Below are 15925 nucleotides of genomic sequence, written 5' to 3' on the forward strand. Positions count from 1 at the left end.
TTTTCTCCCCTCGTCAAGTGAAATTGAGTTTTATTCCTTCCTGAATATGTAGAATTAACATTGTGTAACGTTACATGGTTCAGTCAAGTTTTACATTATTGTCAATTCTGTAAAAATTGAAATATTGTATAATCCAGACAATAAAAAAAAGAAATGATTGACTCTCCCATTTACATATCACTGTTTTGAGAAAAAAATTACAATGTCATGAATTTTTTATTTCACATTTTTCTGGGGTAGACTTGACCTCTAAAGTTCTTAAAGTTATGGAGTAATGCATATGTGCAAGGGAGCAAATCAACTAGAGTTCCACTTTATTTGAAACGTCAAAATTTCAATTTCTGGTACATTTACCTTATTTATGTTAAAGATTATGGTATTTTGTTTTAATTCTGATTTGGACTTTCTACATGCTCATACTAGTATATTGCCACCCTCAGAGGTAACATTTCTTGTTATACATGCTGCAAAATAAAGACCCTCATAACGCCTATAAAAGGAAATATGAAGTTTCATAACTATTACTAGGGTGTGGTATTGAAATACCTTAAAACACCACCAAAACTTAATTATGGTAATGCCTTGAAAAACTACTCCTAGTTTTCATCCATTTACCTTCAAAGGGGGGGGGGGGGTGAATCCTGAATATTTATATTTTTCTTTCATTTTCATTTTTTCTCTTTTTTTTCGATTCTACCACCCCCTCTAAATGCTGGTCTTTGGAGTGGCACCGCTGCCCCGTCCCAAAATAACCATATCTCCCTTACAGCAATAGGTCCATGCTCACAGGCACGTCTTTGCAGTTGTAATGTTGTTGTTTTTTCTCTCGCTCCCCACCCCCCCCCCCCTCTCTCTCCAAGTTAACGACTAAACAACGAGCTGTCACTAAATTTGTTTTCCATTACCTCTCCGCCTGCATCTCTTCCTTATAATTTCTTTTCTTATTATGGAATGACATCTGTATCACATTTACATTTTATATGATTATTCTCGCTGAAAAAATGTGTGGTTGAAAATTGAAATCCCCACAGAGAAACCATCTTACTTTCTTTTTTTTGGAATATTTTATTTTCTTTCTCTTTCAAATCAATAAGTTTACAATCACAATTCATATAAATAGTCTTTGCACATATACAATAAACAATCAATGAGATTACAAATATTCATAAAATGATTACAAACAAAGTTAAACTACCAAATTTCTCTTCTATAACAATGTCAAAGCAGAGGGGAAAAACCTATATCAATCGACAAAATAAAAAAAAAATACTTTGTAAAATATGACTTTTTCCCCTGAATAGAATAGAAATAATCTTTTGAACATACTAATTGAACAAGAATAAGAAACAAAAAGGATAAAAGATTATTTCAAAGGATACTTAGAGCAAGGTTATTATCTTAAAACGTCCCTACACACTCACCTCACCCCATACCCCCTCAACTCTCTCCCCAGACACTCACACAAGCTCACTTCAACTCAACACCACCCACAGCTCCCCCTTTTCCCGTCACAGCATCATCTTACGTAGAAGAACGCCATCTCGTGGTAAGTATCGTACAAAATGTCTTCTACGTTTCCATCCTTGCTTCCCCGGCTGTCGAATCCGTTATGGTTTGATGTGGAAAAACCGTTTGAAGATGAGGCAGAATTGGCAGAAGAGGAAAGAAAGCATCAGAGTTGGGTAAGTCTTAGAAAGCTGCAATTTTTTTTGCGATAGTCATAGTGAAGATATATAAAGTCTAGTTTATAACGGGTTCTAAGTCTAACTTTTTTAAATATCACAGCCCCACATGTTCAATTTAGTGTTGGTATTTGCCAGTATTTCAAATCTGCTAGAAAACTTATTCTTTTTGTCTCGCAGGGTTGAAATTACTTTTTATTTCTAGATAGCCATTTTGAAAAAAAAAAATGTTTTAAAAATTATCACGAATTCGATTTTTTATCAAACATTTCCCACACAGTTCACGCGAAATTAGACCATAGCCTAGCCCTAGGGCCTAGGCCCTAAATCAAAATCATATGTCGTGTCGTAAAACCAAATGGAATCAGGAAGCCTTTTGATTTTTGAGGTTAGCAGTTCAAAGGTCAAGGTCACACTGACACAGGTTTTTATCTTACCCTTCTTAAGTTCTTGTTAACACAATATCTTTAGTTAAGTTTAACTTAACCTAGGCTCATATAATTTGGTGTGTATGTTACTAGCATGAATCCCAGGAAGCCTATTTTGACTATGACTTTCAGGTCAGAAGGTCAAATGTGAAGTTGTCACCTTCCTCTTTTCCTGCTTGACCAATAACTTCATTTTCTGTGTTACAGGTGGGCGTATTATGTGCTCGCTGTAGCGACACTTGTTATTTAATGCTTTAATATTGTTTGATCGATCCAAGGAAAATTGTTTTATCATTGTTTGATTAAATGGAAGTGTATTTTTCATCATTGTTTGATCTAAAGCAACTCTTTTGTTGTTGTTTGATCTAAAGCAAGTTGCATAGTGGTTCTTGATGTTCATTGGAATGCAATGTTCCTTTTCTCTCCAGCTTCAGAGTATAGTTGAGAAAGACCAAGATGTGATTCCAATTGGAAAGACAGCATCAGAGGTAAGTGTTTTTAGATGTTTGTATTTCTTTTAAAAACCCAAACACCACTTAACCCCCCCCCCCTCAAAAAAGGAAAGATTACATCTTTTATATTTTCAGATTTTTAGGGCAAGGCCATTTTTCATAGAGTGTATTCATAAATAACTGGAGGAAAAAAAAGGGCTACAGACATTTTTGTAAAGCCACTGGGAGAGACATTGAAGCCAACCAGGAAGGGATCCATGCCATGGCTTTAGTAGCCTTGGATTAATTTAAGGCATTTCATATTGTAAAAACCTTCATGACATCAAAATAATTAATGTAAATCTGGGGGATTCCACTTTGATATACAATATTAGCTTATCATTTCCTTCTTGCCTTTCCTCCTCTTCTTCCTCTATCAAATGTCATTTTAGACATATGATGAAGAGGAAGATGAAGGTGACATTGAATCTGAAGAGGAATCAGAAGAAGCAGAAGACCCTGAAGCTGAGGAGATGAATGATTATGACCAAGAGTCACCTGAAGAGGTTTGTCAATGTCACCTTGTGTGAAAGCACTGAGCCACTTTTTAAAAAGTATCAAGAACAAACCCATGACAGGGTGCTACATAAGCACTTGCCCGATTGCCCAGGGCAAGTAAAAGTTAGAGTCGGGCAAGTGTTTTGGAGTAAAGACCTAAACTCCTTGCCCGAATTGGGTAAGCAAACTTCTCACAGTAGAATGACCAAAATTAGGGTCGATGATGTGATATTGACCCTAATTGTCATGGCAGGCACGATAAAATCACTTTGGAAAAAGAAATGCAATAACAAGGTAGATCAGGGGGGGGGGCGTTTCATGAAAGGACTTGTCGGATGTTGTATCTGACAAGTCCCATTTTATCTGACAGTTACCAAAGGAACAGTGCCTCTCAGCCAATCAAAATCATGGAAAGATGTCAGATCTGACAACTTGTCGGATGAAAATATTGATGTAACGCTCCCCTGTTCATGTCAAAAGAGAGAAAGCAGTCAATGGTTTTTAAAACCGCAAAACTTTCTTTTGAAGAGGTAAAAAAAAATTTCAAGAATTTTTTCGGGCAAGTGAAATAGATTTTTTTGCAAGTATATTCCAGGGGCGTAGATAGCGGGGGGATGGGGGGGATGCATCCCCCCAGAATTTTAGGTGGGGGGGATGGTGTGTACAATCATCCCCCCAGGTTTCTGTGGGGGAAGAAGCAAAACTATACAGTAATAAAGCAATGAATGCTAGTTAAAATCAATCAATAATAATAGCAGTAATAATCACAACGTACAGCAATGACAAACATGATCAAAATTGGACTTTTATTCAGAGTCAATCATCTTATATGCATTTACAACTTGCAAGTTTTAAGTAATAACAACTGTCTTGCGTCGTCATATACATTTAAGGATCGTTATTCAGAGTTTCACCAAGTACATTTCCTTATAATAATTATGTATTTGCAAAGGAGATAAGTTCAAAATATTTCATTACAGATTTAAGAAAGTGTCGCTTAATCACCCCCTTTCAGAGCAATTGCTTTCATAACACATTAACACTGTTCAAACGAATTAATAAGAAATTACCTATACACATACACTGACCCTTTTCCCTGCTGGCCATGTCCTCAACCCCTACTTTGCAAAGAAAAGGTGAATATTTTCAGTCTCTAAGGAGCGAATTAGTAAATGAATGATTTTGGAATGAAAGTGCAAATTTTGCATGGCCTCAAGTGATATCCGAGGTTTTTTTCACTCAATATTTTTGGCGCAATGTATTTTGGAATTACTTATACCAGTGATTTCTGTACGTGCGCAGTCTTCTAGGTTTGAAGGTTATAAACTGTTACATTTCCTTACCTATGTTTTTATCATAATCATCATAACAAGGTACATAATAAGAAATGAATCGAAATTATAACAAGTTACTATCTATACAGTTTACTTCCGACAACCCGGTGAGGTTTATTTCATTTCCATACTTAATTCAATCAAGCCTTTGTAATCATGGTAATTTTAAACAGAGTGTGTTTATCATTTTAGTGTCCGCATATCTGCACGTGGATAAGAAATATAATGTTGAGCTTTTTTTATTTTACCCCTATTACTATAATTGTAATTGATATTTTTTTAGTTATTTGGCTGTTTATTTGCTTATTCCTTTAGTTGTTGATTCATTCGTTTGATCATTAACAATATCGCTACTTTTAAAAGAGTATACTACTATACTAGTAAAATAAGGAATACTAGTTATTCTAGATCATGTTTAGCAGGACTGTCATGACCAAGATGATAACTAGACATCCGACAAATGACATTTCTCTTATCATCTTTACTCATTGTCATTAATCAAACAAAAGATTACTGCCATAAAAAATGTGCAAGGAAGTTTGTTTATTACTGGATGCCCTGTTTATTGCTGAACGCAAAGTGATTAAAAGACACACGAGATAATCCATGAGGCAGATCGTGTTATTTTGTTATCTTTAACTCGTCTGCTTTGGCCCATGATATTTTGTTTTTATCGAGTACGTTATCTCCTTCATTCTTTATATTTATATATTATATATATATATATATATATATATATATATATATATATATATGTATATATAAATATAAATATATATAATATATATATAATATATATAATATATATAATATAAATACATATATATATATATATATATAAATATATATATACATATATATATATAATATATATATATATATATATATATATATATAAAGTATGACCCAGCTAGGGATCATGCATCCCCCCAGGTCTAAGGACCTGTCTACACCACTGGTATATTCCAACTATTCAAAAATTTACTTGCCTGACTGGGCAAGTGCTTCTAAAAAGTGATAGATAAGTGATAATAATTTAGTCCAGTACAAAAGATATTGATGCATTGGAAAATGTTAAAATCTTCTTTTGACAGTCTACCTTAACATTTCACAGGAATGATCATATTAAGATTGTTGATATCAAAGAACTCACTTTCCTTGATTAAGTTGGTATTAGAGTATTTGCTCACAATGAGCATACAGTAAGTTTCCATGGACTAGACATTCAGAAATTATGTTATTCTTTCATTTGAAGACCTACAACTAATGAAGGATATCCACTGAATAATAATCATAATTGGTGCATTGAGCACTCTTCAGAGTGGATACAAGTGCTTTATAAGTTGAATCCTCATCATCTTCATTGACATCATCATAATTGCGGTGATGTAGAGAATCTGTATTTAAATAATATTTTTATATGGTCTACTATGTTAAATTGTGCATGTATTACTTTTGGTCGCTGTAATAGGAAATGCATATATTTTCTTGTTTTACATTACAGGTTGAAATGGACATGAACAATGAAGAGGACATATGGGTTGGTCTACAAGAATGATGAATGGTATTAATGCTAGAAAGTGGTAATGGCCTGCTTAGCATTAATGCTTGCTAAGTCTTATTACTTACAAGCAAAATTACAAAGCTTGAATGAAATAGGGCAGGAGTGCAAGGGGATAGTGACTTAGTCCATTGAATAGAAAATTTGTGAACATAAGCATTTCTCTGTCCTGATGTATTCAAGGGTGGTTTTAATGTTTGATATTACTGGGTGGCAAAAAGATCTTCTCTATGTTTGTATAGATTTAACTACCTTAGAGATCAGACAGAAATATATCAATTTTAATTTTGTGATAAAGTTAAACAAATAGAGGGCAATTCCATAAAATAATCAAGCTTTTTGTTCATCTGACCCCCATTTTTCTCAAGTTTTACTTCATTTCAGGAACTGACCAAGCCATGATCATTTGAGAGCATTACAGCCTGTCAAAAGAACAAGAAATCAGAGACTGAAAATTTCATGAAGGTCCCACAAACATGGGGGTTGGATGTACATATTTTATGGAATTGCCCTAGATGTAAATACAGTGAATTTCAGTTAGTTCCGTACATAATATTTTTCATGAATGAAACTAGCTTTCTATAGAGGTCTGAACTGAAATTCAGGTGTAGTTGTTCTGGAGTTGCTTGGGGAAACCAAAGTTACTAAAAGGGGAAGTCAGTAGAGCATGTAATGAAAGACTGAGAAAGGGTGACCAACAGTGTTTGGTAGGTATTCGCAGATCATCTGGGGTTGAAGGGGCGATTTTTACATTTTAAATTTTTTTTTTCTTTTATAAAAAATACTAACAAAATTAGAAACAAATATACTTTGCCTCTTTCCTCACCACCTTATTTTCCCTACGTTTCAAAAAACAAGCGTGTGCCGATGTGTAGAAGTTTACCTACTTAATGCTATTAGGTGCCCTTCCTGATGTACAAAGTTGATCATTACAATACGTCACTAAGTGTCCAGTCTTCCCCTTGAAGTGTCTTTGGCGGAACTCGTGACATATTTTGCACCAGCTTCTTTAAAGCTTGTGTATAGTTTTGGTAAATCCACCAAAATGCACCTATCACTATTCCAATTCATTGCTAGCTAATATGAATGGATATGCCCTATAACAGTTATGATGTGGAGGATATGAAATGAAAATGTGTTTTACAGGATAAATTTTGCGATTTTACATGGAAATTTAACTTGATCGGGTCACCCGATCAAATTAAAATATCTGTGTGTTTTTGTCTTTCAATTAAATCCTATTCCAAATCATGGAATGGGCTGAAACTTTCAAGATATGTTCTTTGTCTGTAACTTTTGGATAACTAATCACTAAATTTATGAGATAAGTGCTTGAATGCCCATTTTTTTATATTTAAAACAAGCATTGCCGAGAGAGGGCGCTATATATCCAAGATTTGAATATTTGAAATTTTCTCAGAGAAGTGCAGTTGGAAAAATATCTAACGGTCTCTACGCTTCAGTAAGACTGTCATATTAGATAATATTCGATTATCAATCACATTATTGACCCTTTACCAGAGCTATACACAGGCTTTAAGAAAGCATTAGTCCACAGATCTTAACTCACAGCAGGAGTGAACTGTTACAGTATTGTATAGGTTATTGTTGATTTTATTATGTTCTCTTTAATGCTGATCAATGACATGTTTCAATCTAAGCAGAAATGACACTGAAATAAGTGAAACTAACACATGAATGAATGAATAAATCTTGGATGGAATTCTCTTCATTTATTCAGAAAATTCAATAAAAGGCAAAGTTTTATCAAGGTGTAATGAAGTATCATAAAAGGATTGCAAGTATGTGTATGAAGACCAGGCCTGTTAGGAAACTATTCAATTTAATGTTAATTCTTTCCAATGGACCTAGTAATTAGATTTTTCATGAGCCTGTCACTAATGAATGAATACCCAATATTTGATACCAAGTACAACATGATAAATTGTATGCAGAAATATTGAATATGGCAGTAAAATTGTCAAACAAATGGCTCTATTGGTCATGCAAACCAGCACAAGGACTAATCAGGATTACTGGGTCCCTTGAGGAGCACTTAAGTCCATTGGTTGCATACTAACAATCATTAATGCTGTCAACTGTTACCACAAACATGAATTGACACTGAAATGTGCTGTATCATTGTAATATATAGAGTTTATTTTTTTAAATAAAATTTTGTAAGAATTATGTACTATCTCTTTATTTCATTTTCTGAGTCACAATGAATTATGTAATGTAATACTGCACTAGCATTGATACAATGGCCTGTGTCTGATATGATATATTGTATCACAGGTCAAACAATTGGAAAAAGAAGAATCACTTTTAACTGGAGTAAATGAGTCAGCACAAGTGCCTTTCCTAATCAGGCTTAGATTTTTTAATGTTTCACAGTTTGAATCACTTCCCTTGTGTTGCAGCCAGTCATCAAGCATATTATTTGCATCACTAAACTCTTGCATCACAGATTCAATGGCAGGGAATATACATTCATACAACGACCGTGCAAACTGGTCAATTAATCAAAGGTTGTCCAAGTACTGGCATGCTTCCCTTCCTTCATCTTGATCTGAGCACTCAATCTTTTTATGTTGCCGGCAGGTCATGTTTAAGTCACTTAAAGCTTGAAAATAACTCGAGTTATTATGAGATTACACTAGCGTAGAATATAATAAACCTTTAAAACACAAAAACCAATATCTACTAGTCTTAGTGTATATCCATTTGGTTAAATAGAGTAGATTTGGATCTAAATCAAACACTTTCCTTAAATATTGAAATAATATTCTTCACTATCTACCTTTCTTAAGATCAATTTGGATTAACTTAACATCCCCTTCCAAATTGAAATGAACTTGAAATGATGGCCGGTTCCATCTTTTGTTTTTCGATTACATGGCCATTGTAAATTAGTTATTCCAAGTGGGAATTATATGTGTACTTTTAAGACCAAAGTTTATTTTGTTAAAGTCATAAGTTACAGATATGGGCAATTCCATGGAAAATGTTCACTTTAGAGAAAAAATGAAGTTTCAGATTTCACTTAAGCAGTCAAATTTTCTTAAAAAGTAATCTATAAAGTACCAATTTCCAATAGAATAATCGCAATATTGATAAAATTTTGTAGTTTTTTCCATCATCAAAAAAATAGAATAGTAAATTGCAAAATGTAAAAAATGTGGCTATTTTTAAACAATTCATCTTTCCTGTCTCTACTAAAAGCAAACAAGGTCCCAGAGGTCTCTTTTAACTTTTGAATAGTTGATTAATGTTTAAATCAACAGAAAATCATCGTTGAATTTTATGCCATTCATCAATTTTAGAGAAATCTGTCTTCAGATTTGTGTGATTTCTTTACCATTATCAGTGTCATGTCCGTTACGTTTTTCACTTAAAGTTTCCATAGCTTACAGGAAATTTCTCTCAAGGTACTGCAGATTCAGATTCTATGTTAGAATTAAACCCCCCTACCATGTGTAGCAATCATTTTCCCTTACCACTTCTCATTTTCATAAAAATGGCGTAACGGACATGACAATTTTCGTAACGGACATGACGCCTTATATATGACAAAAGGCAGCATTCACAAAAACAAAATATTAAGCTCAGTGTCACAGACTGTGGTCAGTCTCAATTGCTTGAGGATAGCTGGATGTAATAACTCCTAGAATCTGCAAGTCATTCAAGTCATTTTTAGAAGTTAGTGAATGATGAAAGTTCAGCTCTTGTTCTGGTATATTTTTCTGAGATTTAACAGTATGCCACATAATATTAGGAAAGATGCAGCTAGAGCTAGCAACAAACTTAGATCACAATCTGCAGCATTTGTGTTTGAACAATACAATTGATTATCTTAATAGTTGTTGGCACTGAGAGTTTGGAGCATGATAAAACTTCAACTTGTGAATTCATGAGATCATTGATGATGATCATTGATGATACATGTATTGCTTCAAACTATCTGACTTTCACCAACCTCTACTTCTTCAGTGATGGCACGGGCTCACATTAAAAAGAACAAGTTTGTATTCAGAATCAGATATCTGTGTTACATGGTGTAGCTCTATGAATCCATGAACCTACAGTGGCACTTCTTTGCAATATCACAAAGCAAAGGGGCTGTGGAAGGAATGTGGCACGATCAATAAATTATGTCATAGTATTTTGGTCAGCCATAATCACGATTTGAATGATGTATCTTCATTTGTACACAAGCAGCGCGGACAATGCAACAAAATTAGATACAGCCACATTTGTCAGCAAGTAAGATCGTAAGATTTAGAACATCCAAGATTTGATGAAAGGATGATTATACTCAGGATAATATTTAATTTGAATGGAAAATAATTTCAGAAGCAATTTACAAACATTCTGATTGCCTTTCAACTCATACATAATCGATGAAAGATTGGTTTCCAGGTACTGCTATTAAATTTTAAAATACTTTTTAATGTCATTTTTTTAAATCTTAAAACTGACATTAATACTACTACATATTCTTTATCATAAAATACATTTCATAATATGTTCATCTTGGATTTATACAGGTCTGGTACATTTGTTTTCTTCTCACAAAAAATGAGATTTGGTCTTCTCAGTGTGCCGTAGTGGTACGATAAACATTGTATTCTATATAAAAATATCATGTAGGCTATAGCTATCAAATTAATGATACCTGCCAATAAAAAAGGCAATAATATCTACATATTTTTCTTAAGAATGTTAGTAAAGGTACTTTGCTGTTACATAATTACATTCATTATTCATATTTCTTTCATTTTGAAACTAAGAAGTGCTAATGAAGTTCACTTCGTAAGGGTGTCATGTCCGTTACGCTAGTGTATATTATCAAATAGTAAGCCATGAATAAAAAATAATCTTTACTATCAACTTTTTCTCTTTTAATTAGGTGTAGAGGATGGTAGTAACTGGAAAATACTCTCTATCTGTTGTTAACTGATGTAAAAGAAAATTTTCTAAATATTTTTTGTTTTATAAATATTGTATGAAAAGCCCCCCTCTTAAATTGCAAAATAATGGGAGATATTACAGATTATCAGTTATGATGTATGTCTCTAACCACTAGCCTTAACATGTAAACAATTAGACTTGTACCATATCTTGTAATAAAATCATTATATTCACTTACAAAAAGTGGACGAAACTGTCATGTCCGTGACGCTTCGTGTGTCATGTCCGTTACGCTACATTTTGAGCTATGAATACAGAATGCACTGCAAAACTGTTGTTAAACACCATTGTATGGATAGAGCATGATATTAAGGTTAAATTAACACCAATGTCAGGTGCATGCAATCTAAGAATTCACAGGAATTTTTATAAGCAATTGGAGGTAAAAATGCTTCGTCCATTTCGTGTCATGTCCATTACGCTCACAAAGAGTGCAATATCTCAACAACTGTTCAATGAAACAATTTGAAATTTCATGTGTATGTAACTGATACTTCAACGTGTCTGATAAGCTCAATAACAATTATCAAAAGACTGTTAATTCTACTGTATAAACCTTTGAATTACAAAAATTTGTCTGAATGTCATGTCCGTTACGCTGGAATTGACCATATATCAAACTTAACTTTAATTATTGAAAAGCAAATGTAGCTTAACTCAATTTTCTTTGTGCACAGATGGCAATTTTAAGAACTGCATCAACTGGCTTTTTTCAATATTTGAAGACAATTGTAACAATTACGTGAAATGGGATGAACAAGATGATGGACTGACATCACTAGTTTTAACTTTGTATATATGTCCTAGTCTCTGGAATCGTTTGAAATATTGATGCTCTATAAAGCATTTCACTGGACTTCTATGAAGGAAGTAATAAATTCAAGCTTTGCTTAAATTGTGAAATTGTTAAGCTAAATGTATGAGAAATAGTACTTTAAATTTACACTCAATTTACACTCAATGCAAGATATTTTGATATCAGATCAAGGTTTCATAAATCTCATATTATTTTGTTGTGTTAAATAAATAATACACATGAATATTAATCTCACAGTTTATACAGTGCATATAACATTTTAACATCAATGTAAGTAAGATCCACCACAGAATAACAAAGAAATATGAAATATTAGTAAAAATATCTTTAGTTGAATCACATTTTCTGCATAAGTTGCTGCATGAGAGCATTATCTTGTTTTTCTTTGATGTCTTCAAACAATGCAGTCATCTTATCAACGGTCTCAGATAGTAGAGCATATACCTGTGTGAGGACATAAACAAGAAATATTTCAATTTAGACCTACTCATGTTCTATTCTTATTATAATTCATTACAAGGTGACAGTAACTTCTGATTTCCTCTAAAATCTGGTATTCTGATAAGAATATCTAAGGTGCAAAAGGGATTTCTTTACAATCATGTGCAATTTAAAAATTCCTAAATATTTCCCTTCAATCTTCTCAAATATAATACATACCTTTACAGATCTTATGCATCATGGCGTGAGGATATTGAGCATTTCAACATTGTGATAAACAACATACTTTTGATGATTGTTTAGTTGATTTCAAACCACTTGTTTCATTCAAATACTTCCAAAAATATATTATTTCCAAAGAGAACATTGTATTATTGAATAAAAAAGAAAGGTGATAAAAAGCAATAATCTTAAGTGTGCTGTTTATCAGTTTTCCAAATAATAAAGCTACATGAATACAAGAATTCTGTCCAGTGATCTATTGCGATACAAGAACCATATACACACACATGCCAGTTCTCTCCGCTGTAGGTTTCAATAACATGTTCTGTATTTTCTTAAAAATCAACACATATTATGCTGAGATGCATAAATTACAAGTTGTTGCAAACCAATGCCATTTACATCACCAATCGTATTAATACTAAATCACTGATTGAATTCCTGTGAGTTTCCAAGAATATTCTAATCAACACACTAACCTGTATGTAGAGTTTATTCCTGTATTTAGCATCCATGATAGGATCACCAGTCACAGAGATATGTACTTTCTCTATTGAACCACTACTAGGGGTACGGATACGCCCCCTTCTCTCTCCTCCTGATGGAGTTTTCTTCTCTCTTTCTTTTGTAGGAGTAGGACTTGGAGCAGCTTTCTTGCCTTTACCTGGGGTCTTCTCTCCTCCTTTACTCTTTGGTCTGTCTTTATCCTTGTCCTAAAAAGCAAATCAAGAAGAAATATTTTACAAACTATCCCAAATCTACAAATGAAATGAAAATCTATTGGTCATAATATATTCCATTGCACCAAGTGAGGCTGATAGCAATTGCAAATCATGTACAGTCTATGAAGACTGCAGCAATCATTCAGTGTTGGCAGAATATCATTTTTGCAAAGGTAGTGTAAAACTTAAATTCAGTATTCAATTCAGTATTTATTTCCAAATTCATTAAAAATAACAAAATAACAAAATGAGAACAAAACAAAATGAGAACAAAAGTATATATACACAAAGAAAAAATAACATGAAACAAAGCAAAGGTATCAACAAAACATAACTGAAACAAATAGTGGTAATGATAAAATTATGGTTGGCACATGATTATAAAAATATAGATGAACAAAATAATGAATGGAAATCGGGCATGCACAAAAAAGCCATAAAAAGGCTTGTCAAAACGCACATACCCACGAAATATCAATCGTTAAAAATAAAATTCAGTATATGGTATGGATGCGGCAAGTACAAAAGAATAAATAGAGATAAGAATAGTAATTTCTTAAAAAGATAAATTAAACAAACTTTCAAACAAACTTCAATGTAAAACAAAACAGAACAAAGGATAAAAACAAAACAAAAAATATAAACAAACGGATAAACAATCAAATAAGCAAATAGTACAAAACCACGTTAAGAGAAATCAATAATTGCTCAGCAATTTCTTTTTATATTGTCTTTTAAAAGTATTATTAAATTGTATATTATATGTGTTAAGGTCTAAACTATTCCATAGTGTGGGGCCAGTATGTCGTATTGAATATTTAGATTTATCATTTGAAAAGGTCCATCTGTGGAATTTGTTAAATGCTCTAGTAAAGTAATTATGAACGTTTGTATTAATTGAGAACATATTCATTAAATAAGGTGAAAGACTTTTTGTGTGGTATCGTTGCATAATTGAAGCAATTTGAAGTTTGGTAATATCTGGAAGTTTAGCTGTACATAATGATTTAAATAGCAAAGAAGTTGGGGCATTATAATCTGTCTTCTTACATATACGTATTGCTTTTTTTTGTAAAATAATTAATTTTTGTATATGGCTAGAATAAGTATTACACCAAATTGAATTGCAATATGAAAGACGAGACAGAATATAAGCATTGTAGAGTGTAAATAATATATAACTAGGTACATTACATTTTAAACGATTTAAGATTCCAATAAAACGTGCTATTTTGGTAGAGATAGAACTTATATGATCATTCCAACATAAATTATTGCTTAAAATCACTCCTAAAAACTTGAAATTCAGTTGAGATCGTTTGACATTTTTTTTTAGTTAAATAACAAAACAGAAAACAAGATTGTTGTAGAGCAGAACAATACTTTGTACAGCGAATAACAATTTTCACTGATAGTATCTTCAATGACCTTCCCCTCTCCTATTGTAAAATAGTTATTTGATAAATCAAGATGAATATCCTAACTTACATCTTTCTTGCCTTTTTTGCCATCTTTTTTATCCTTCTTCCCTCCTGTAGGTTCTTCTTCTTTCGGTTCTTTCTTTCTCTTCTTGAGTTCACCTGTGGAAATTGAAAACAAATGATTTGATTACTCACCCACAGAGTATTCTCATGACGACCCTCCCCCATCGTTACTTTAAGTCACTCTTTAAAACAAGTGTTTATTGTGCCTGTATATGTGGATGAGAATTTGGGATATTTTTTTATCTTTGAAACCATATGGCAGTAAATGATAGCATATACTAGTAACCCAAGTGAAATGTACGTAGGACCTTAATTAAATGATACAATCAACATTAATACCATGAACTATGGATTGATGAATGAAAATACATGCAATATACATGTATATGATTTTTTTTCAAAGCCTAGTGAATTTCAATGGTGATAAACAATATCTAAATCAAAGGAGATATTTTGAATGCAAAGCTTACTGCAATGGGAGATGAAGCAGTGACATACACAGAATTTTTGAAAGGGGGTTCAACAGGCATGATTTCCCCCTCGGAAAAAAATATGAAAAATAGCCTAGGGTCACTAAGTCTCCGCCAAAGTCCAAGGCGCCCCATTCGGGATTTAAGCACCCTTATAGTAAAGAAATCAAAAGTGATTTTTCAAGGAGAGTCTGCATGAAAGTCATACCATTTGACTTTAAAAAGCAGTAAAAACGGCATGAGAATCTTCTTGGGCCAAGGATTTCACGTAAAAAAAAATAATATAAAAATCTGATAAACAAATTATTAAAAAATAGCACATCAATGATGTTGAGCTCATCCGGCGTCTCGCAAAGTAATTTAACACAATTTTAATTTCAGCCCAGTTGACACTGTAGTGAATTATATTGGTAATATAAATTGAGGAAACAGAATTGAAATTGATGAAGAAATGACAGAGAAGGGGGGGGGTCAACAGGAATTACTTTTTTTCGGACCAGATGAGCTAAAAATTGGAATTCTGATTTTAATCAAGAGAATATCATGCCTGTTTCAAGATGAACGAAATGTTGACAACTAAAAAAAAGTCTTCAACATATTTTTTTTTTTTTTTTGGGGGGGGGTTGAATTCTTAGGGGGTGTTTTGGGTATCAACAAAATTTAAGAGGGGGGTTGAACATCTGTAACCGGCACCCCCCTGCGTACGCTAATGTGATGGAGGTTGAACATAATTTAATTCTTACATCATTTACTGGCTCACATGATGGATATGATTGTATTACTGAGGTGAAACATTTTCAT

General features: G+C 32.9%; 2 protein-coding genes across 7 annotated transcripts in view; one reads left to right on the forward strand and one right to left on the reverse strand.

The window, feature by feature from the left end:
- Positions 1-1533: 1533 nt before the first annotated feature.
- On the forward strand, positions 1534-6909 carry LOC121410250 (anaphase-promoting complex subunit 15-like). The gene is made up of 4 exons (XM_041602201.1): positions 1534-1682; positions 2539-2598; positions 2994-3107; positions 5938-6909. The coding sequence occupies exons 1-4, from the start codon at positions 1563-1565 to the stop codon at positions 5989-5991; spliced, it is 348 nt and encodes a 115-aa protein (XP_041458135.1). The 5' UTR covers positions 1534-1562; the 3' UTR covers positions 5992-6909.
- A 4675-nt stretch (positions 6910-11584) lies between these two features.
- Positions 11585-15925, reverse strand: part of LOC121410247 (MYCBP-associated protein-like) — a 42438-nt gene continuing 38097 nt past the window's right edge. For all 6 annotated transcript variants that reach the window (XM_041602194.1, XM_041602191.1, XM_041602192.1 and 3 more), the window contains exons 18-20: positions 14659-14750; positions 12928-13161; positions 11585-12229 (exon numbers count right to left, since the gene is read on the reverse strand). In XM_041602194.1, the coding sequence (XP_041458128.1) occupies positions 12122-12229; positions 12928-13161; positions 14659-14750 (434 nt within the window). In that variant the 3' untranslated portion in view covers positions 11585-12121. The remainder of the gene's footprint in view (positions 12230-12927; positions 13162-14658; positions 14751-15925) is intronic.

The sequence above is a fragment of the Lytechinus variegatus genome, chromosome 3, assembly GCF_018143015.1.
Source record: "Lytechinus variegatus isolate NC3 chromosome 3, Lvar_3.0, whole genome shotgun sequence".
In the NCBI taxonomy this organism is placed as follows: Eukaryota; Metazoa; Echinodermata; class Echinoidea; order Temnopleuroida; family Toxopneustidae; genus Lytechinus; species Lytechinus variegatus.